The sequence below is a fragment of the Rhamphochromis sp. 'chilingali' genome (genome assembly GCF_963969265.1).
Source record: "Rhamphochromis sp. 'chilingali' genome assembly, chromosome: 21".
Classification (NCBI taxonomy): Eukaryota; Metazoa; Chordata; class Actinopteri; order Cichliformes; family Cichlidae; genus Rhamphochromis; species Rhamphochromis sp. 'chilingali'.
Genome location: NC_137949.1, coordinates 4,320,959 through 4,345,402, shown reverse-complemented (window position 1 = coordinate 4,345,402; position 24,444 = coordinate 4,320,959). Strand labels below are relative to the sequence as shown.

General features: G+C 39.2%; 1 protein-coding gene across 1 annotated transcript in view; it reads right to left on the bottom strand.

Moving 5' to 3' along the window:
- Nucleotides 1-24,444, bottom strand: part of ehd4 (EH-domain containing 4) — a 37,493-nt gene that overhangs the window by 7,496 nt on the left and 5,553 nt on the right. Inside the window, exons 2-6 of the mRNA XM_080870518.1 lie at nt 23,429-23,605; nt 20,440-20,537; nt 4,343-4,509; nt 4,116-4,249; nt 3,440-3,551 (exon numbers count right to left, since the gene is read on the bottom strand). Of these exons, the coding sequence (XP_080726644.1) occupies nt 3,440-3,551; nt 4,116-4,249; nt 4,343-4,509; nt 20,440-20,537; nt 23,429-23,605 (688 nt within the window). The remainder of the gene's footprint in view (nt 1-3,439; nt 3,552-4,115; nt 4,250-4,342; nt 4,510-20,439; nt 20,538-23,428; nt 23,606-24,444) is intronic.

Sequence of the window (24,444 nt, the reverse complement as noted above, 5' to 3'; positions counted from 1 at the left end):
CTTTAAATATGATTTTATTATGGAATGAAATGGATAATGCAGAAATCTCAGGCTGTTTCCTCTTGCTGGAATAAAAATATAGCTTGAAGTCTGGGTGTTGAGACTTTGGATGAGAGAGAAACAGGAAACTATGAGATGCTGGGTCAGAGGGGAACTTATGGTGACTGATGGATTAGAAGAGGAGAAGAAACAGGAGGAGAAAGGAGGAATGTAGGAGTGCAGGAGGATCATCGGTTACACAGGCAAAGGCATAATGATGGTGGAAGGAAGGGAGGAGTAACACAGTGAGGGAATGAGGTCATGGGATTTCTGAGGGCAAAGTGCCAGAGTACATGAGTGCCATTTATTAAAAGTTACAGAGGAAGGAAAAACAAAACTAAAAAGACTCCTTGGCATGTTTCTGGGTGCTGAACATAACTACATGTGTGAGAAAACAGCTTAGATTCATTTCATTTTCAAATGTACAAAAAAAACCCCAAACACAAAACTGTCATTTGTAACTGTAACAAAAACATCTACAAATCCCATTATTTCCTTTGCATCAGTGGCTTAACGTTATCACACCACAAACATCACATCGCAGTGTTTCCACTAGAAAGCACTTGTCATATGTTAGTAGAGAGCAGCCAAATCCTTTGTTTAGCTGATAATTGAAATATGCACCATAACAAAGTTGCTAAACCTCACAGGATTGTGTCATTTCAAGAACTTTTGCAGCTAAACACACATCTGTGCTTGGTGTGGATCGCTCACTCAGGACAGATTCCAGCTCATTGTATAACAACACAACAGACCTGATACAGCTGCTGGATGTGCCTCACTATTAAGTTTTCACAGCAGCCTTCGCAATTTCCCACATAAATACCTTATGAAAAAAGAAGCAACCACGGAGGAAGAGGCTGTGACTTCACACTGAATCTCCTGAGATGATAGACGATCAAATCAACTTGAGCGTCATTGTACAACATTACGAAACATTACAGAGATTAATAATATTAATATGATTGATGTTATTAACCTGCTTCTCTTTGCTTGCTCAAAAATATAGTGGTACCTGAAGTACTTGATCTTTGTTATACTTCAAATTAGAGATGGACCGATCCGATATTACGTATCGGTATCGGTCCGATACTGACCTAAATTACTGGATCGGATATCGGAGAAAAATAAAAAATGTAATCCGATCCATTAAATATCACGAAAGCACCTCGCAAAACTTGCAACGCGCCGTAACTCACCTCAGAACGTTAGCAGTCGAGCAGTATGCATCACGTGATAGAGCAGCTGTGGCATGCCGGACCTGTCGGTGGTCTGGATAGCATGTGGAGCTTCGCTAGCAACCTGGCATTTCATCTCCGACAAAGTTATCCCCGAGAGAAGTAAAGCAAGTGTGTAAGTCCATCTCTGAATGTTTGTAAAGCATTCCCACGTTAAGCTTAACAAGCGACTGCCTCTCGCTCTCCGGCTGCTACTTCAATCGTGAAACTGCTTAAATGATCAGCTGATCGGCTTTTCTGTCGCGAGTCCGTGTCTCTTGTTTGTTTTTGGCCCACTTTGCACCAGAAAGAGGAAACCAGCGGCTGAACAACAGCAGAACGTTTAAGCTTGATAAGCTGTTGTTAGAATTTATTTAATATTTCTTTCTACACCAGGATCTTTTTCTACGTAGCTGACGCTGGTAACTGTGCAGGGGCGGATCTAGCAAAGTTTAGCCAGGGGGGCCGATAGGGCATGAACAGGGAAAAGGGGGCACAAAGACATACTTTTCTTTCTTATTCTCATTTAAAATGTCGAGCTTTTAATAAATAATTATCTGACACCCAAAGTTTTAATTTGATGTAAAATGAATAGAAGTCAATTACTGTATATAGTGACTATTAAGTCTAATATATACCCTAGTAAGCTATAGTACTTTTTACTTTGGGAAGGTACCATCTGTGCAGTCTGCAATTTTGTTGAAGAAAGATGTTGAATCTATTTAATATTTCTTGAAAAAGAATTGATTTCTGTGCATTTTTTTTCACACTGCATCAAATTAAGGTTGATTACGTCGATTAAGCATCATGAGGTGGCGCATGAGGGGTGGTTCCTTATTTTTTATTTATTTCTTTTTGTTGTTGCTGGGAGTTGGAACCCTATTAGTTAGGTTGCTTAATATTTACGCTAAGTACTCTTTAAAATACCAGAATAGGGAGGATGGTGTAGGTCTAAGTTTATTAGATTGATCAGTATTGCTGAACTATGAAATATTTTTTTTGTATACAGGTATAACAGAATAGCTTTAGTGTAGTTGCTGTTTTAAACTTGAGTATGAACTTGCAGACTTGCAAAATGCAGCAAGATATTTTAAAAAACAGTTTTGTTGATTAAAAAACACTATATCGGATTCATATCGGTATCGGCAGATATCCAAATTTATGATATCGGTATCGGTATCGGACATAAAAAAAGTGGTATCGTGCCATCTCTACTTCAAATATAATAACATTTTACATGCTCTCAAACTTCGTTCTATGTGGTGTACGCTAGAAGGCTTTTTACAAAATAAAAGCCCTTTGTTTCTTATATGCTTCTACCAGGCTGGACAAGTGTTCCAAATACTGAGCTGAGCATATGCCCTGTATCCCCCACTATGGTGACCATAAGCAAAAATGCAGCTCGGTTAAATTTAAAGTTAAACCGTTAACTGTTTGATAGCTCTACATTATTATAACCAAATAAACAATAAGGCCCTGATTTAATTTTTTTAAAGCTCATTTTATTTATTTATTAGTCAGACCTGCTCATATCAAATTATAAGTCTGAAACATTAAAACACACCAAGTAACAAATTAACTGCCGTTACATTGTTGTTACATCAATTATTGAGCTGAATTACAGTTTTCCTTTCTTTATTTACTTAACGTAGGACTACTTTGAAAATTATAGGACCCCTCTGGCTGTATACATAAATACAACCATGTTCTTATTAGCAAGAATATAAAATTAAATTATATCTAAAAAAAGACCCACACCAGCACAGTGATGGCAAAATATAAGCCCTGCATGATATGTGTGACGCATGTTTTCTATCACATTTAGTTCTTTAAAATATATTAAAAACTCTTCTAAATTGAATTCATGTGGTTGTTGTAAGCTTGGTTTCAGGATTAGGGTCTGATTCAGGCTTTATTTCCACATCAGTGTTAAAATTAAATACCACTTCTGTTTCCTGTTTCCCCAGAATAAAAAACATCTTCATTTGAAAGGCTGAAACAACAGCTGACATCATTAGAAACAATTTTCTCACAAGGACACCTCCATTAAACATAGATTTAGCCAGTTGGAAACACTATCCCAGTGATCCTCAGTCAAATATTCCACAGTATTCCTAGAATTCCTCAAAGTCTAGAATTCCTGAAAGTTAACTCCAACCACAACGTGTGACTTCCTGTCTCACCTTGGCCAACCTCGCCCTCTTGATCAAGTCGTTGAGTTTACGGAGAGCAGCATTCCTGGGAAGACTCTGGATGTCCCGGAACAGGTCCTGAGACTCTGCCTCGAACAGACGCCTGACAAGTACCAGGAATGAATCAATGAATGAATGAAGTAAGACACGTATATGGAGAAAGAAATCCTACTCTAACAAGCAAATGAGTAAACACACGAACAAATGGATGGATGGATGAAACAATACATACATCATGGAGAAAGGTTAAATAACTAAATTAGATTATTTTATGAACATATGAATAACAGTTTTCTTCATTCTTACAACCATCTATCATATTATATTTTTATAGTATATTTATTTTTTCATTCAATTCCACTTGTGCGATCAATTCTTTTGAGAAAGCAATAATCAATTTTAATTGCAGCACCTGTTCTACATGTTTTAATGTGTAAACACATGAACTGTGTACATGCTGTGTAGCTCCAAGCTTAGTTTTTCAATTCCATCCAAAATTTGTCTTTAGACAAATGGGGGGTGGGAACTAAAACAAATTGCTTCAGTCAGAGGATGAAATTGATGGGTTGGTTTGGAATTATGAATCATAGATAAGAGGTTCTCATGTCTAACTTCATTAAAAAAGCATCATTCCCTGCGAACAAACAGACAAAGTAACGTATCTCACCTGTTCTCTGTGTTTTGCAGCGGTTTGGCCCAGAAGGAGCCGAGATAAACTCTCACCACCTCTGGAGTGTTGATCACCTTCCCCAGTGACCACATGAGGGCGCCATACACCCGCATGAGCTGCTGGGTGTCCACCTAATCGAACAGGTGAGGAGGAGGAGCTTAAGGTTAGACTGACACAGGTAAGCAGAGTTTAATTTCATGTTAGATTTGTTCAGCTTCTCCTACCTGGTCTGCCTTGTTGAGGACGACTCGGATCTTGTCGTCTTGACCCTTGAAAGCTTTGATGGCCTCTGAAAACTCATCTGAGATGTCCAGCTTGTGTGCATCAAAGAGGAGAATGATCCGGTCCACTCGCTCTCCAAACCAACGCAGGACCTCAGCAAAGTCATAACCTTGCAACAGGGAGACAAACAAAAGGATCAGTCTAGTTCCCATTTCTAGATCATTTCTGGAAAATGAACACTTAGCATAACAAAGTCTAATAATTTTGACTGATGAGAAAGAAAATTACATTTGGCTTGAGGTGTAATTTGTGCACCACTATTGAGTGGAACAGGAATTTGATCCCCTACAACCCAGCAATAATTCTGGTTTACAGAGATTAGAATCAACCAGTCAATGAATGAATGAAATAATCAATCAATCAGTCAATCTGATACTCCCGACCCTGAACCATAAGACTATGCTTGGGAGAAAGCACTGTGGTCAGATGAAACCAAAACCAAGCTCTTTGCCATCAAATGAGGCAGAGTATGACACAAAGGACACCATCCCCACAGTCAAGCATGTTTCAAGTGGAAACAATATGCTTTGGGGCTGTTTTTCTACTAAGGCTACAGAGATGACTCCACCACACTGACGTACCAATGGATGGGGTCGTGCACCGTAAAATCTCAGACAGAAGATGGGTCCTAAAGATGGGTCATGAATGGGGCTTCCAGCATGACCATGACCCAAAAAAATACTGACAAGACAACAAAGCAGATGTACATTATGGTTAGGGATGGGTACCGGTATCCGGTGCCATGATGGCACCGGTTCTGACATAAACGGTAGTAACCAGACCGAAAAGCAGCGCACATTTCGGTGCTTTTTTTTCCTGAGATGTCATACACTTTGAATTCTAGCCAATCATTTTACGTTTCCGAGGATAGTAGGCGGGTCCAGGTACGTACGTTCTTTTAGAGCAGAGCTACAGATTAAAAATGCCCAAGGCGAAGCGGTCAAAAGTCTGGCTGTGCTTCACAGCAAAATATGCAAACTCAGCAGCCTGCAACAAGTGCTTTAAGCTGATACTGTGATACTGTCAAAGGAGGTAACACCTCAAATCCGAAGAAAAACCTGGCGACGCATAGCGTTTTTTTAAAAGCCGAGAAATGCGCCGTATTTGATAGCTTGCTGCGAGACCTCACACCGAGCACATCTACTGCGGGTGTGGTGCCTGTTATCGGACCCGGAGTTAGCAACATCCCCCAAAAACACGAAGAGGAGAGTCCTGGCCCCTAGCCCTGCCAGTGTAGCAGAAATGATGAGGATGATGATGCAGCAGCAGCCGTTCTTCTCTGCGTCAGTAGCTTAATGTTGTTCGTGTGTAATTTACGTTGAGTAGGCTAACCACGTTATTACATTAATGCATGTAAGGTGAACTAGCAAACACCGTCGTTGTTACATGCGGCTGTCTTCTTGTTTGATGGCAGATACTCCCTTCACCCTGGCCAAAAAGGCTAAAATGACCAAAGAAAAAAATCGAAAACAGTTAAACATGAGAGGTTTTTGGACAAAGTTTGTGTTTTTTCCATTGTTTAAGCACTGCTTCCAGCCAAGAATGATACCATATATGCCCTATAGCTGCAGAAAAGGCTAACATTGTTATCTTTTTACAAAAAACAGCTGAATATGAGAGGTTTTTGGACCAATTTTGTGTTCTCCATTCTTTAAGCACCGGTTTGAGCACCGCTTGAGCACCGGCACCGTTTCAAAAGTACCGGTTTGGCACCGGTATCGGATAAAACCTAAACGATACCCATCCCTAATTATGGTTATGGAATGGCCTAGTCAGTCCTAAAGAAAATCTGTGGACGGCGCTCTTCAAGTTGCCAAACAATAGCCAAGAAACCTGAAGGATTTAGAGAGTTTCTGTAAAGAGTGGGCAAAAATCCTGCCTGAGATTTCTTCAAGTCTAGTGACTAAGTACAAGAAACTTCTTACTGTTGCGATTACAAACAAGGGTTTCTCCACCAAGTTGCCTACTAAGTCATGTTTTGCTTGGGGATCTAATATTATTTCACTCAATGACATGCAACTTAGTGTAAAACTTTTATGTAATGTATTTTTTCTGAATTTTGGGTTGATATTCTGTCTCTGTCAATTTAAATGAAACCACCATAAAATTTAGAGAGTACTAATTTCTTTCTAAATTTCCTTCTAAAACTTACAAATTCAGCACGAGATCAAATAATTATTTCCCTCACTTTAGCATACAGTAGTCCCGATGTAGGTATATTCATAGTGAATTTAACAGCCACAAAACAGTTCTGTTTCTCTCTGGCTCTCTCTCTCTCTGTGTGTGTGTGTGTGTGTGTGTGTGTGTGTGTGTGTGTGTGTGTGTGTGTGTGTGTGTGTGTGTGTGTGTGTGTGTGTGTAAAGTGATATATAGCAATTTGGGTGTGGTTCATCTGAAACTGGGTGACACTGACCTCACTTTTGGAAACTCAAGAGCTTTTATACTCAAACAGGAAGATTGCTGCAGCAGAAGGAAATGTTTCTACTCCTGCTTACATATCTGACTAAATTCTACTTGTCTTTACTGGGTAAATGGGCTGGTATCCAGCACTTCTCTCCTTTTGCTGTGTACTCAGTGCTTCTGCACTAGAAACCATATAAACCCTTCACAAAGATATTTATACAGCATTTTAACTTGAGTTACTTTGTATCTACGGATAGATGCATTGGGGTTAAAATAGTTACCCTCAGTTGAAGGGACAAAAAGTAATTTTGATCTTCTCTTTGTCCTGCCTTGCTTGTCAATCATTTCTGCGCAGTGATGCCTCAAATCACCAAGTATAAAAAAGTAAAATGCCCTAATGGAAACAATAATAATTATAATAATAATAATCATCATCATTGAGGAGCAGCTGAAGCTGAGCAGAAGGTATATGAAGGAGTGTAAGGGTGAAGGAGGTCTGAAACATAAGGAGGACTCTTGCTGCAGAGTTCTGCACCATCTACACCCGACAGAAGAGAGAATGGCATTACAGTAGTCCAGATGAGAGGTGACCAGAGTATGAACCCGGAGTTGAGTGCTGAATTAAAAAAAGAAAAGGGTGAAGCCTAGAAATGTAATGAAGGTGGAACGTGAGACATGACTGATGTGGGCGGTAAAGGAGAGGGGTTTGTCCAAGATGATTCCAAAACCTTTGACACTATGGAAAGCGTGGACCTGACAATAGATACAACAAAGGGTTAGGCCTGTAGGCAGGATATGAGGACAGGAGGGGGAAGAGAATTTCTGGGTTCTGTAGAATAATACTATTGTGTGTCATCTGCATGAAAAATGAATTGCATACCAAAATTGTGAACGATATTTCCAAGAGGATGAAGATAAATTATAAAGGCCGCAGCACTGTTCCCTGAGGGACAACATGTTTGACTGACGTGAGAAGTCGGATAATCTTGCCTTGAATAAATTGTTTCCAGTCAGACAGGTAGGCTGTAAACCACTTGAGTGCTGTGTCCTCAATTCCGATGTTAGCCAGATGTTCTAACAGTAACTTGCCATCTTGTGTCTCACTAAATATTAGTTTAGGACCTTTCCTTTCCACCTTACCTACCTTATTTTAGCTGATGTTGGTAAGCTTCAGACAGTACAGCCACTTATTAAGGATGTGTCATTTTAGGATTTTAGAAGACGAGTAAAGGAGGTAAAAACGTATTTATACTATTTATCATAGGACTGTATAAGAAGGCCTGTGAATTGTATGAAGAAGGGAAAGGGAGATTCCAGTTAGTTTGTTATATTTTTCCATGCAGTGCTTTTAAGATTTGCACAATAAATCAGGCATAAAAAGGTTCTCAGAAGCTCTCCGTAATTCACTGTCCTCCTGCTCACTTTGAGGTTGCTGGGAAACATATTTATTTGTCCAGGTCTTAACAGGTAGAGCTAAAGTGCACAGTTTACACTGAACACATGGCTTCCAGAGCTGGCTGAGTGTGCATAGAGCACCATCGACCACAGCCAGTGTACCCGAACACATGGGTAGTACAAACACCTTCAGCAAACATTCATACTTTTCTTCTAAATGTGTTTGCCACTTCATCAACCTTAGGTCTAATGGATAACAGACATTTGGAAAGTTTTTGAAATACAATAAGAAGCAAATAAGCAAAAATGTACTGCCTAGTAAAAATGTACATAATAATAAAATGTAGAGTAATAAATTAAATGTAATAAAATAAAAAGAAGTACTTGAGAGTGCAAACCACCACGGCAGCTCCATCTCTGGGCAGTATTTAATTTTAAGGGAACAGTATTGTATTTTGAATATATTTATTTTGTTTTCCTTGTTTCCTTTAAACATGCTTTTAGTGTATTAAAAGCAAGGGCAAACCTTCGTTATTTGCCCTGTTGAAACATTTTAATGCACCTGACATAATTTTAAAAGACATCTACAGGAAGCGGTGTCTGAAAAGGGCTGGGAAAATCATCAAAGACCCCAGTCACCCATCACATGGACTCTTCACCCTCCTGCCCTCTGGGAGGCGCCACAGGAGCCTCCGGACTAAGACCACCAGGTACCGGAACAGCTTCTTCCCCACAGCTGTCAGACTCCTGAACTCTGCCTCCTGACATCTGACCCACGTTAAACTCATGGACTGAACATACACACACCCACAATGGACAACTGTACCCTCAAACACACAATAATAACATGGACTGAACCACCACTCACAACCACTAGCACTTTATATAGCCTCTGTAGAAACTATCTACACCCTCACTTATCTTAACTGCACTACTGTATAGCTCTGTGTAAATAATCATTCTGTACATTCGATAATCTTTAATCCTACAACTGTTTACAACTTGCATAGTTCCCATTTCTGTATAGCTGTATATCTCAGATTCTGTAAAGTTATTTATTTCATATTCTGTATAGTTTTTCATATTTATATCCTGTTCATAGCCTGTACATAGCTTGTACTCACTACAGCCTGTACATACTTATAGTTATAGAATATTCACAACATACTTCATACCGTGTACATTATAACATACCATAACAGACCCATTTCTGTAATATACTCACATATCTATATTATTGCTAATATATATTGTAATATATCTATATCACTAAAGCACTTCTGGATGGATGCAAACTGCATTTCGTTGCCCTGTACCTGTGCATGTGCAATGACAATAAAGTTGAATTCTATTCTATTCTATTCTATTATTTTTTTATTTATGGATTAATTCTCTTTCTCTTGACTTCCTTAAATATGTAACCCATCTTGGGGTCAACTTGAAAGAAAGGCAGAAGACTAAAAATGAGATCAGAGGTCAAGTGTGACATGACATTTAGATAAAATTATATTGTGATATTTAGAAGTTTACCAGTATCATTTCCTAAATGCCAATACAAACAATAACAGTAGCATTTTAAAAATAGTTTGAAAAATAAACAATAGACATACCATTTCCTATAGACCTAAATGTTGCCAATACAAACAATGGCATTAAGAAACATAGTTTTAAATAGCTCTATATAGCACTTGTATCACTTTGACCTTCAGATCAAACTATCGACCCTAAAGATGATATCAGAGGTTAAACATTTATATGGTACTCTCTACATGTTGACAATACACCGGGGTATTTTTCAACAAACAAAATTTCAGCATATAAATCATCAAGTTTGCCTTGAAGACCTCGGTCGACCAAGGCCAATGGGTTGTTAACATGACCCCAGTGTACGCCCCTACAAAGTTTAATCACATTTCATTCAACACTTTTCAAGCTATCGTGTTTAAAAACACAACCTCCTTGGCGGAGGTAAAAACGATCTAGAGGTTGGATACCAGCCTATCAGCTGAATTTCACAAATTAAACACAACAGTGGAGCATCCCACTTTGCCTACATTCACAACATCACTTCGGGGCAACAAACATCTGACTGTTTGTGGACACAACACATGTACAATTGCTGATGATGCATATTATGAAGGTTAATGAGGACTACCATCAGCATTTCTAATGTGTAAATTCCAAAACCTAGAACACTGCAATGGCTTTAGTTAACATTAAAAGCTATTACACACCAATCTTTCTGTTCAACCTGACCAAATTATTAAAGTCAATTAAAAGCCCAACAGGTTGGTCTGGTGTCCAAATTTCCAAGACCCCAATGTGATCAAGCATCTACCAGATGTGCTGGCACTAGCCCAACTTATGGAGGCCCCACTAGCTGCCAAGAGAACCAAAAAGGGCCACTGCTTTGTCACTCTCCCCATGGCTTCTGTGCAGGTCTCCTGAGCCCTGCAAGTCTGTTTCCACCTCCTGTCATCACCATTCACATTCACCATTCTGGTTCTATTACAGGACAACTGATTATTTCACATGCTCCAATTCATTTAAAAACGGAAATGCCTTCTCCTTAAATGTCTACTTCCCCTGCACTGCTGGAACATAGTGAATTATTACTTATTCCACAGTGCAGAGGTGCAAGCGTGGATGTTGCCTTTGTGTACATGTTGGCAATGTCACAAGTGTGCATTACATGAGGGAATGGCACCAAAAACAATGAGGAAATAGTAATTATTAGGATTTAAAGGAAAACAAGCTAAATACAACCTTGAATGTCAAGCTATTAAAATTCACTCTGACTACTGTCAACCCTGAGGAGCATTGTCCAATGAAAAAAATCCAACATTGGATTAATTATGAGTGTTTTGGTGACTCTTAGATAAAAGAAGACATCTGCTGAAGAACTGCAGGTAAGTTTTTTCAATTAAGCTGTTGTTTAGATAGAAAGACTTAAAGTCTACAGCTGGAAGAGACCAATCTGATGATCTCATATTATGAAGAATCTTAATTTTCAGAATGACTGTAATGATCACATAATTAAACACATACACCCAAGAGCTGTCCAGGTTTACTTACCCTACATTAGCAAATCAAAAGGGTGATTGACTGTGACACAGTTAGAATTACACCCATTCAAAGGACAACACATCATGAAGGTTTAACATTTTTTGTAATGAGAATTTCATGATGTTACAAAAGTTGCAAGACTAAACATTCTGAGAGTTGTGGCCACAAAATTCAGCATTTATAGTTTAAAGTTTAGCTTTGGGAGGAAGTAACAGATTTAATATCTAACTAACCGCAAGTAATTATCACAAGTTCAACTAGGAGTGATGATACGTCCCTGGTCGAGGGTTACCCTAGGCATAACCTAACGACAATTATCTAACCTGATCTCCTAATTAAAAAGAACAGCTCGATTATGGCAAAAATGATAATCACGATTATTTTCACTGAAATTGAGATCTCGATTATTTGACGATATTTATTTAACCCTTTAAGACCTACCATAGAACCAAGTCCGCCAGAGCTTATATTATTTTTTTACATGTTGTAGTGCCATTTGTGGGAGCATTTCAAGTTGCTATACAACTGTTATATTTTAATAATATGTATGCATTAAGTCCATAGTAACTACATTAATTGCAAAAAAGTGCAATAAACTACAAAAAAATTGAAAATAGTTTTTTTTTTTTTACATATATTTCTACTTGGAGAAATTTAAGAGGCTTATCCCTCAAAACTTTAAATACAAAAAAGTTGCAAAAAATAGTTTACAACAACAGGAAATTTATTTTGAGTGTCTTCATAGTTTTATTTTGGAGATACACAAATTTTTATATATACTGCAGGAAAAACGAAAAAACAATCATATGATGCAAATTTGCAAAGAAAACAGCATGTGCATCAAAATAAACTATTTCCAGCAGTGCAATATGAGTTCTAAGCATCCCAGAAACTATTCAGAAAAGTCAAACATGACCAGTATAGGTTTTTAAGGCCTACAAGTAAAAAACTACATTTCCGCGAAAATGACGTCACTTCCGGTTTCGGCCAGGAAATGGCGGACATGTGATAGTTCGCGCTGACATCTGTTTCACTGTGGGAAGTGTTACGAACAGCTGATCGGATCGGCAAAGCATGTTTCTGGAATATTATGTTTTTGTTCCTGCAAGCGCTTTTTATGCAATTTTTGCAAAGCTATATGTGGAAGGAAACCGTGACCGAGGACAAGCTGATGGCATAAGATGTAAGTACAGCTCCTCCGGTTTCATATACAAAACAAATTATTGCGCTAGCTTACACGGTTCAGGTTCTACAGGGATTTAAAAATAGTTACACAAAACGGAGCGTGCTGCTCTGACCGGATTTAAAGGGTTAACAATGACTTTAAAAAATAATATAAAATAGTGTGCAACACCACTGAAGTTTTTTTTAACCTCTCTTTTCAACCAACAGCAGTCACTCTCCTCTCCAAATAACTTCTGCTTAGCTTTCCGAGCTTCCCTCGGGTCCTCTTAATCAGCGGTCTCCAACCTTTTTTGCGCCACGGACCGGTTTATGCCCGACAATATTTTCACGGACCGGCCTTTAAGGTGTCGCGGAAAAATGAGGGAGGGGCTAATAATCGGCTCAGTCATTTTTAATGATCGTTGAAAGCCCAGATCGTAATCGTGATTAAAATTCGATTAATTGAGCAGCCCTAATTTGTGGTAATAGAGATATGAGAAATACAATTCAGCTCACACAATAAACTAATGCAGTTCAGTTTATGGTTCTCACACAAACAACTTTACAAGCAGCTGATTGGCTATTTTTAGGCTGCAGAAGAGGCATGCAAAGGGACGAGGTGGCTGTCAGCAGGAGGTCAAGATGCTGCTGTCCATGCAGTTATCCAGTCTGCACTCAGAAACTTATTTACAACAGCCAAGCCGCAGCCTCCACCTGGCTCAACAGCAATTTTTAATGGGCTGGCTTTAGCTGTGTGGCTGAGGAGGTAGAGCAGGTCATCTACTTACAGAAGGTTGGGGTGGTTCAATCCCTCCATGCCAAGTATCCTTGGGCACGATAATGAACCCCAAATTGCTCCTTGCTGAGAAAAAAGGGTGGGTGGATGATGTTATATAAAGTGCTATGAGTGCTCAAGTAGAGTAAAAAAGGTGCTATATATGAATCAATCTACTAACCATTTATCCCCACACACACACAACCCATACACACATCTTTGAGAGAGGACAGAAAGATACAAGCACCCTGATACTGGGAGGAGTCCAACATACAAAGAAGCATAGACCATGGATCATAGGAGGGAAATCAAGATTTCAGTCATTAATCATGATTCAGTCATATGATCTTGGCCAGAGTGCCAACCGCTACCTGCACACATGCTAGCAGCTCAGCAAGAGACAGTCAGGCTCCAAGTCAATTCTCACTCTTGGGGCATGTCGATGTCACACTATAGCATTCACCTCAATGATGATTGAGCAACGTCCATCCACTGATTAAAGGCAGTGTGTGTGTGTGAATGCTACAAAGAGGTTCTAATGCTCCTATTAGAACTCTGTTACTCCAATCAGACTCCACCCACTGATGACAGACTGGCAGGAGATCAACACATGGGACCAGAGCCCTGTGGGCAAACATCAACTCCACCCTGTAGACAATCCACAAGCCAGCGTCTCTGCCAAACATGCAGCTGTAATGTGTCCATAAAACATGCTCTGTGCTCAGGGAAACACTAGACAGGCAGAGCAGACTTTTGTTATAAAATGGAAAGGATGGCAGATATAACTATTGTTTTTCCTTCCAATAACTATCCACTCTATGACATCACAGACAGATAACTCCCACAAACATTTGCATGGAAGTATATTTGAGATCGGAAAATTTTACCACTGCAAAAACTCAAAAGCAAAAGCCATACCACTGACTGCCAACCCCTTCACAGTCGACGTATTCCTGTTTTAAGTGTCCCCCAGCTCTCCTCCTTTAACTAAATCACTCCCTCAATCATTTGAAAGTTTATATTTGCAAATCATACGTCAAATCCATTATTTTGGACATGAGGAAGCACAGAGAATAGAATCAGGGTGAATGGGGCACATGGTGGTAGGTAGTAGACACCCATTAGTTAGCAGATTTCCAATATAAAGCTTTCAGCTGAGCTTTTAACCCATTGCCATCTTGCTGTTTCGAAACTTGAGATGACAACGATGGGTGAATCTCACTGACAAAATGAGGAATTCTGCACACTGTCCTCCGCTCTAGTCATTTCTAATTTTGTCCATCCTGGTCACACAAAATAAAAAAATCTTAACATCGTGAGCTCTGCCACCTGCAGCTCTGACTCCGGTCTTTTTTCAATACCACCCTTTCCAAACAATACATTATAGCAGGCCTCACAAGTATCTAGTAAACCTTCCCTTACACTCTTGCTGGCATTCTACTGTCACAAATCACCCCTGACACTCTCCACCCACTCCACCCTGCCTGCACTCTCTTCTTCACCTCTCTTGTGCATTCTCCATTGCTTTGGACGTATCTCCATGTATTTAAACTTATCTATCCTCACTTTCAATCACAGATGCTTCTACCTACTTTCATTCTTCTTCTCTTCACAGAATATCTCCACCTTTCCAAGCTCTACTCCACCTGCTCCCTACTCTCACTGCAGATCAGAATGTCATCTGAAAACTTTATAGTCCTTGGAGACTCCTGCCTGACCTCATCTGGTAGCTTTTCAATCACCATTCCAATAAAGAAGCCCTGATTTAATCCCACCCCCTACCTTGAATCCATCTGTCACTCCTACCACACATTTTCCTTATAGATGCCCTACACTACTGTCACATACTTCTCTGCCACTTCTGACTTCCTCTTGCAGTACCACACTTCCTCTCTTGGCACCAGCATCACATGCACCACAGCAGAGCTGTTTCTAACCTTCTCTGTATTTCTCCATAAACACTGCCAAAGAAAACATCACATATGTAGTGCTCTTTCTCAGCATGAAGCCATACTAGTCCTCACTAATCATAACTTCTCTCCTCAACCAAGCTTCTACAACTCTTTCCCATAGTTTTCCCAATCTGCTCTCTCTTCAAGACAACTCTATACCTCCACAGGTGGAGTGATTCCCTTCCACTCTTCGCTCTCTTCATACCTGCCCTTTCTTCCTCCTTACTAATCCTATTACCCATTGTTATTTTATAAAAATGCACTCAGTCAAACTGCAGAACTTCATTAATGTTAATTAGGCCTCACAATATGAAAGTCACCTTTCATTAGCAGTGATGATGCTTGACAAATTAAAGGCTGCTACCTGCACAAGTTTGATATCCATGCATATGCACACATTCAAGTTGTCAAATGAGATTGACACAGAGTAATCCTCTGAAGCCCTGCTAGTGACACAGAGATGCACAGGGGACTTTCTTGAATCAATTACAGTTTTTTGGTTTTTAGGTGCAGCAAAGGAACTTTCTATTTTATACCCAGAGCAAAAATTGCATTATTGATACAAAGTGTTGAACTCAGAAAAGATAAAATATGTATACAAATACGAAATATCTATATGATACATGTCTAATATACAGGTGCTTTAGTTGCCGAAACAAATCTTAAATGAAGCCCGACTAAAAAAACATAAAGGCCACATGTCTACACAGCAGGAGGTCTGAAGTGGGTCAAAACATGTTCAATGTGCTGGAAGGCAGCTGCAGCGCACACACACACACACACACACACACACACACACACACACACACACACACACACACACACACACACACACACACACACACACACACAGAGCTGTTCAGTCATTTTAAACTGCTCAAAGTAACTTAATCAGATGAAACATTCCTGAGCAGTAGCAGCGGCATGACAGTTTGCCATCAGCATGTGCGCAGTGAAGTTTAATCTATTGCTGATGCTGTCTCTATGTGCGTTCATGTTGAGTCACAGTTGGCCCGTCAAAAGTCTTCAAGAGGAATTCAGGCTCAGCTGAGCAGCCCTAAATGCTTCCAGATGGAGGGAAAGCCCCACCACTGCTTCCTGTGGCCCTCATTCCCTCCCTTTAATCCACCATCCCTCCATTGCTGAATCCATCCTTCCATTTGCCCAGCTGAGCTGTTCAAGTAATGGTGTCATTCATAAGGTTGACTCAATGTAAAATGGTAAATGGCCTGTATTTGTATAGCGCTTTTCTAGTCCCTAAGGACCCCAAAGCGCTTTACACAACCTGTCATCCACCCATTCACACACTGGTGATGGCAAGCTACAATGTAGCCACAGCCACCCTGGGGCGCACTGACAGAGGCGAGGCTGCCGGACACTGGCGCCACCGGGCCCTCTGACCACCACCAGTGGTCAATGTAAGGGAATCGGGAATTCTGCAATAAAAGGAGAAACTTGTTTCTACAAAAATATTCTAATATAGATAATAAAAAATTAACACATAGTCTAGTTAATGCACCGAAGTTAGATTGGTAGATTTTTGCTATATGCTGCAATCCCTATTACTAGATCCACTACATGTTAAGTGGTGGATCTACGCCATCATCTAATAAAACTGTTTTCATAAAGCTGATTTTATGATAAACCATTCCTGACTATATACAGCTGAGCAGGAGAATGTAGTTGCCCTAATGTGTGTCTTTGTTTTAACAATGTTGCACTTCAGTGGTTAAAATATTCAAGCAATCTAACTAAAGACTACCTACCCACAACATTAAATGTCAACTTTTGTTGCCTCCAAAGTCGAGTTGGTGCCTTATTTGCAAGTTTGGTAATTCAGGCTTGCACACCTCCTTAACATTTTTGATATCTGGACGCACTGTTGTTGACTCTCACTGTCTCTCTAACCACTCGATTCTGACAGATGATCTTCCACAACAAAACTTAAGTGCAGCTGTAATCAGAATCACATATCCTTCCTGTTCTCTGCTGACTTTCATTTGCCAGATTTGTAAAAATGTCTCATTTATACCAGATGGATCTTCCTCTAGGTTTCCCTCTGGGAGCTCCAAGTACTTTGGACAACTTTAGCATCGGCATTTCTGACAATGTAGCATGCCACAATACATACAACTGTGAAGTAAAGGGCTACTTTGAGGACATACAATTTAAAAGGACTCCCTGCTGGTTCCCTGGGGAACTCCTTTGTGACCGTTTATGAACATTAGCAGGTGTGTTTCCCACTGAATCATACAGTCCTGTGCTATAAGCACGACAGCATTAGAAAGCTCAGTATATGGTCTGAGTCTATGTGACTTTCTGGCTCTCCACCCAACATACCACTGCTATTATATAAAACTTTCAGCAAAGATACCCGTGGGATGTAAAATGTAGAGCTTAGTACAGCACAAGCATCTACTCAGAAAAGAGACACCCTTTCATTTCCTTAAAGCAGAATGATATACTTAATAGCATAAAAGCAATTTTGTACTTTTTACCAATGACAGACTAATTTTAAAGTTTTTCATTATTACAAATCATTGCATGTTGTCATTATTTTGCTCACAGAAATTTAGATGATTGTTATAGATATTAGTACTCAGTTCAGATATTTTCTCAATATAATGAAATATTCTATTCAATTCAGTTTTATTTATATAGCGCCATATCACAACAACAGTTGACTCAAGGCGTTTTATATTGTAAGGTAGACCCTACAATAATACATACAGAGAAAAACTCAACAATCATATGAGACCCTATGAGCAAGCACTTTGGCAACAGTGGGAAGGAAAAACTCCCTTTTATCAGGAAGAAACCGGCGGCAGAACCAGACTCAGGGAGGGGCGGAGCCATCTGCTGCAACAGGTTGAGGAGAGAGAAGGAAGACGGGATCAAGGACATGCATAATGAAATATTATATTCATTATTTATATTAAAGAACCTCCATGTATTCTGTGGAAGGCTGCATCTTTAGTTCTTCGTTTGGACAAATTTCTAGCAAACTTTATACATATCTATACAATAACACCCTCCTGTTTTTGTTATATCATTGTTCCCATAGACTGTACATGTTAGCCATTATTTGGCAGTGTACCAGTGACCAGTGTTGGGTTTGGGTACTTATTTCTTTTTCCCTGTAGTGAATAATGCAGCACATTTGATTTGCTTTTTATTTTTTAAATGAATGAATACATTATCATATATCGAGCTCCCCAGTGAACATGTTTAGATCAGCTGGTGGAATGTCTTCACATCACGAGGTGTTTGATATTACAAGCCGTTGTATGCCACACTGAATCTTTTTAATCTGTTCATTGAGGGTTGATTTGGTAATGATTCCAGCAAGGAGTGTCATTTTTGATGCCAACTTCACCAACATTTATCTAAAGGCTGGCTGTCAAAGGAGATTTTGTTAGATGTTGTTGGCAAGTGTAGATAGCATCCCTTTAATCCACAGAGCATGAGAAAAGAGATGAAAACAGGTGAAGACAGGATTAGGCATATGGTCTGTGAGAAGACTAAATAAAGCCAGAGTGTTGAAGAACAAAGTATCAGATAGACGATAAGACATGGGGTTAACACAGTTTCTTACAGTTTAAAAAGATGAAGACCAATGTTGGTCCATTTTGAAATATGACTGCTTACGCTGCTGAAACTAAAAATAAGGAAGTTAAATGGAAATTCACATTGTTCCATTTTCTTTCATTTTGATTTTGTGTTGTGAAAGCCGACAGAATTAACCATAACAAAGTGTAATGGGTTAGTGAGGTATGCTGAGCACAAAACCAGAGTCTTCAGTTTCACAAAGGTGGCTCTTTTTATCTGGTTAGACCACTACAGTACCAACTTCAGATAATGTTATGTGCTGGTTTAAAAACAACTGTGGGAGCCACATTTTCCCACATTTTTGACCCAACAGCATGCACTAAAATCAATACAGATTGTTACCTTATGGAATACATTTTTATATTATACATGGTAAGCAGTACCTTAGTAATTCTGGCATATAAAGTCGCCCAGTTACACAAGTGCAAACCTTGCATTCAGTTTACTGTTACCGTCCATAAATACAGAATGTTGTTGTAATTTATCAAGCGTTTAATAAAGGGTGTGTAGTTACTCACAAAAGAATAAATAGCAAAAAAAGAAATGGGAGCCCCGGCTAAAACAACCAAAAGAGGAAGAAGACCATAACCAGCGGCAGGCCCCTGGATTCAGGTTTCTCCCCTAACCTAGTCCTGGGAAACTAAACTAGAAGTAACCAAAACAGAAAACAGTACTACCGGTAACTCCTACTCAGTCAGTACTTAATAAACAGAGCTTTAAGAGATATATAGAAAATGTATGAATATGCTTTATGCTTGGTCCTGCGAAGCACTTTTGACATGGTTATAAAACAAATTGAACTAATTATAACCATTACAACTAATACTAAATTCCCACTGTTAGGGTCATTGGTACGTGGTTCTTGTCACACATTTTCTCCAATAGATAATATGATTTTTGTCATTCAGGACAGAAAACAGACATTTTTAATGAGGAAAAAAAATAGAAATTTCTTAAAATATTTTTTGACAATCACTTGAGCCCTGGCACCAAATATATCGAGTCAGGTCAAGATTTTTCAGATGTGTAACTGCTCCCGTGGGTTCATTTCCTACGAATCAGTGTCTTTGGTTTCAGATCTGCATTTATAAACACACATCAGCAGCACTGATTCACTAGAGGAAACAGACTGTGAGACAAAAAAGGAAGTGAGACAGAAAAGAGAGATACAGTATTTCACAAGAACCTTTTAGGTTAAATGTTAGCGCAGTTACTCTGTCTAGAGGATTGATCAGCAGGTAAGATCCATAAGTTCTAAAGGAATTTTACTCTAAAACACTGGACCTCAACGTTTGATGGAGATTTAGACTTGTTTGTCTTGAGGTTGTGCAAAACTCTGGCCAGTATTTATCAAAATCTTTTTAAGAAAAACTGACTAATCGTTCAGTCTAGAAAAGAAAAGAAAATTCATGTTGCATGAAGCTAATACATTTTTACTCGACTTAGTCAAAACAAAGAAAAAAAACGGGGAAAAAAGACTTTTCCTTTAACAGAAGACTAATTGACAAACTGCCTTAAGATTAAACTGTGGAGGTCAGCTGCTCACTGACTTAATACAATATGAGGAAGTGAAGGAATGTCAAGGGCTATTATGCAACAACACAACAAACTGAGAGTAGGGTGCCTCCTTTAGGCAGCCAACACACACACACAGACACACACACAGATATCCTACCCCTGCTGATTCGTTGTTTCTCTCCAGACAGGATACCAGGAGTATCAATGATGCTGATGCTCTGAAGAACCTGATTGGGCATCTGGGAGCAGATAAACCTGAACAGTGAGAATTGAGTGAGAATTCATGTTTTCAAGGCAGCAACACTTTTATCTCAGGCTAACGAACTGTCAGCTGGTCAGATAGTTCAAGAAAGTAACATTTCCACAGCCCCATCCACCCAACCACGTACTTTACCCTTGAGGTTATCGTACTACAGCAAATCTCTAAGAAGAACTCTAGTAAGATGAACTTTACAAAAAGTAGTTTAAGCTAGTGTGTAAAAACAGTCACATTGTCAGTGTACAAGAAATATTTCCTCAGGGTGAAAATTCAGGGGGGGTGTGGGTTATCTGTGACATGCAGCAGGATGCAAAGGTTACGGTGTTGCTGCTGTCACCGTGATTGGGGTTAAAACAAAAGGTGGGGTCAAAGGTCAAAGAATGTTCAAAAAGAGTCAAAAATGATAAAGAAAAAAAACTTCTTCTGTGGATAATGTGGCATATCGGTTTGCTCTTTGATGCAGCTGCATATATTTAAGTCAATAATCTGGACCTCGTCTATAGTTGTGACATTTGGATACACCCACTTTCTAACTACGATTGTTTGCATTAGCTGATAATTTTGGACTGCACACTATCGTGCAAATACAGTTTCTTGGCTCCAAAAGAACCATTACGTTCGCAACTACAACATAATGCTGAGCCTGCAAAATACAGAAACCAGTGGGGGATGCTACGTTGGTTGCATCCGTCTTTTATAGGCTATACATTACCATGTAGATTTGCTTGACTTGCTAGACTTGCTTTACTAGTTTATTATTACACCTTGGTTGTTATCATTGTTCTCTCTTATGTTCCAGGTTCTGGTCACTGTACTTCTAATCTCCCTGTCACCTAAATTTAGTCGAGAGGCTACAGGAGCTATAAATTGCCTTGACTTGTCAGGGATGCAGCAGGCTGGCAGCGGGAAAAAACAAAGCCACCATATTGACACATGGTGACGCACACACACACTTCCCCTTGGAAACAATAACTTATTTTGGAGGGTCTCAACGGGACAAGACGGGATTTCAAGCTTAAGGAATGTTTCAGGTGTATATTTACAAACAGACATTCGGAGGGTGGACTGTGTCCACTTCCTCTCTCCTGCTCTTAGACATATTTCTGGACAGAGGAAATACTTTTGAACAGGAGTGGCTTTAGCTAAATTTAAATGCCTGATACAAACTCTGGAATCTGACAGCTAATAGTGTTTATATGTCAGTGTGGGGGGACAGAGGTCACTTCCCACGTTGTAAATGTTTTGAGGAAAGCAGTGACAGAAGTGGGAGGAAGTGCCAGCATTTCTTTGTGTTCATGGAGTGGTGTTTGCCAAAGTGGGAGCAAGGTCATAAGAGCGTCGAAAAAAAGAAAAGAAAGAAAAAAAAAAAGCCCATATTCAAAATGTGTATTACACGTGAATGAGAGCTATCTGCTGTAAACATATGTACAGACTTACACATTGACGTCATTGGAATAGTATATGTAAAGTAATCCCATGAGTATGATAAATAGCCTATTCAAAAGTTTCTTCTGGATTTAGCTACTTTGGTTCTTGGGTGTGTCTGTCTGTGTGAAAAGTAGTGAAACAAAGTGACAACAATCTACAAAGGCAGAAAATAAGACCAAACCCTCAATTACATGGAATTATTCTCTAAGATCTTGTTGATCTCTTTGAGGACCGGGTCTCTAATGTCACATCAGTCTGCACCCATCTTATTTATCCAACCTCTCTGCATTCTGTCTGCATGAATATAATCTATACAGAAAAAGCAACAAATAAATCACAGCACATCTAAGAAGTCTATAGATCTGTTGTTCCATACTCCTCAGTCTCTCTCCATCAGGAGAAATCACCAGTTTTCTCAGTTGTACTGTATTTCATCGATGACCTCAGCTGCATGATGAAAAAAGGAATTAAGTCTAATGACCAGCAATTAAAATGATTAATGGTTCTGGAGATCAGCAGGCAAACATCCTGAGAGCTCTTCAGTATATGGACTGATCCACTGGTCGATTTGTGTGTTGCTATTATAGATCAGTCAGTCTGAGTTACATTTTATTTGATTGGCTTTGCTTGATTCTTTGTTTTGGTCTCCATCAGACCAAGAAGAGGAGTGGTCCAAAATCCCTCCTGAAATATGAACAAACCTGGTGACCAACTAAACTAAAGGGCTTACCGCACCGCTCGCCAACAAGGGTTTCTCCATCATATTCTCTTTAATAAATAAATCATAATTTTCTCATGATTAAATTTTGCTTTTAATTATTGTAACAAATTTCACTCAAACAGAGAACCAAAACAGAATTTCAAAATTGAAAAGAAACAAAAAAATGGCCTTGGCTAACGATCCAACTAGCTAGTCTTTACCAGCAAGGGTGCATCGACGTTTTATTTTGTTTTCTTAAAAACTTACATTTTTATCATTTTATAGTAAGGTAGGATGTCGAAAGTCTGTTTTTTGTACACTGTGTTTTGGTTTTATGGGGTAATATTGCGCAGTCTGTGGTCTGACACCAAAAATGGAGATTTTTAATCCTCTGAGGTCTACTCTATCATGACCCCAAACCTAAATCTAACCCTAGGCAATCAGAATATATAGTTGGTGTTTTGCTTAAACAGTTTGAAAACAACAAAACACACATAAAAAACTATTCACATCTTGACATAATAGTTCTGTTCTGGCCTAGTCTTAGGGTAGGGTTAAGGTTTGGGTTGCCGCCCTTAATGACTTGGATCTCTGAGGGGTAAATAAAAATTATATCTGAGGGAACCCGATTTTCTCATAAAATACTGTACATCAAATATTAAAACCCTCTTTGAATTCCAGGTTTATAAACATATCTAGATGGACACTGAGGGTTGTTTAAGCTGTGTTTTTCCTTCTTTAATGTGCGCATGCCTTTACCTGTTGAGGAAGGAGTTTCCAAACGCGTTGAGTTTCCTGAAGGGTTTCTTGGGGTCGACGACTAGAGCATTGCCTGGGACAACCCCCTCATTTTCACCATGCATCACTGCTATAAAGCCATCAGTGGTTGGCTCAGGACCGATCCGCATCCCAGGGAAATCTTGTTCCAGTAGATACCTGAGCCAAAGACAGAATATATGTAGCTCAACTTTAACGACTTTCAGGATCTTACTATACTTACAACAATAAGAGTGTTCGAAAAAAACTTTGTTTTAGTGTAGTCCAGAAATTTGCAATCAAGTTCTACATCTGTTAGAATGTCTCGGTCAAATCATTGTTGAAAATCCAGGTCCAAAAACAGGTCCAATAAGATGGAAAAATAAATGAAATACACAAGTCACACAAATGGTTTACTTTTCTTGGACGTGCTCTGTTTGACACCTTCATTCAGTAGAGTCTGGGTACCCCCACCGTTTTAGGCTTCATAAAAAAGGGTGAATAGAAAGCAGTGTTACAATAAGAATATTCTACTAGGGTCAGCAGTGCCTTGCCAAAACCATGCCTAATGTCCAAACTGAAATACTTTCTGAAGTTTTATTGAGTACACTGAGGTGTTTCTGTTAAGTTTTCAAACATTAAAATAAAGGTATTTATCTATAAACATCAAGGCTCTAAAAGTTTTTGGAGGCTTAAAAAACAAGGAAGAATTAAAAAGTTGAAAACTTCGACCCAGAAAAAAGGTTGTTCCATCGTTAATTAACAATTGGATAGTACATTAGGATACAAGGGACCTGGACTTTTATGGATGTTATGTCACAACAGTTACATTAACACAGCACATTATCCTGCTCTTAATGAGTAATAATGTAAAAAGTGCTTAATTTGCTTTTAAATACAACAGGTAACTATACTGAAAATAAAAAACAGGATTGAGCAAGATTAGGGTGGTGCAGGCCGAAACTAAAGCATGGGCAAGAGAATGGAATGCACATGTTAGATCCTGCATATGTTGGCTA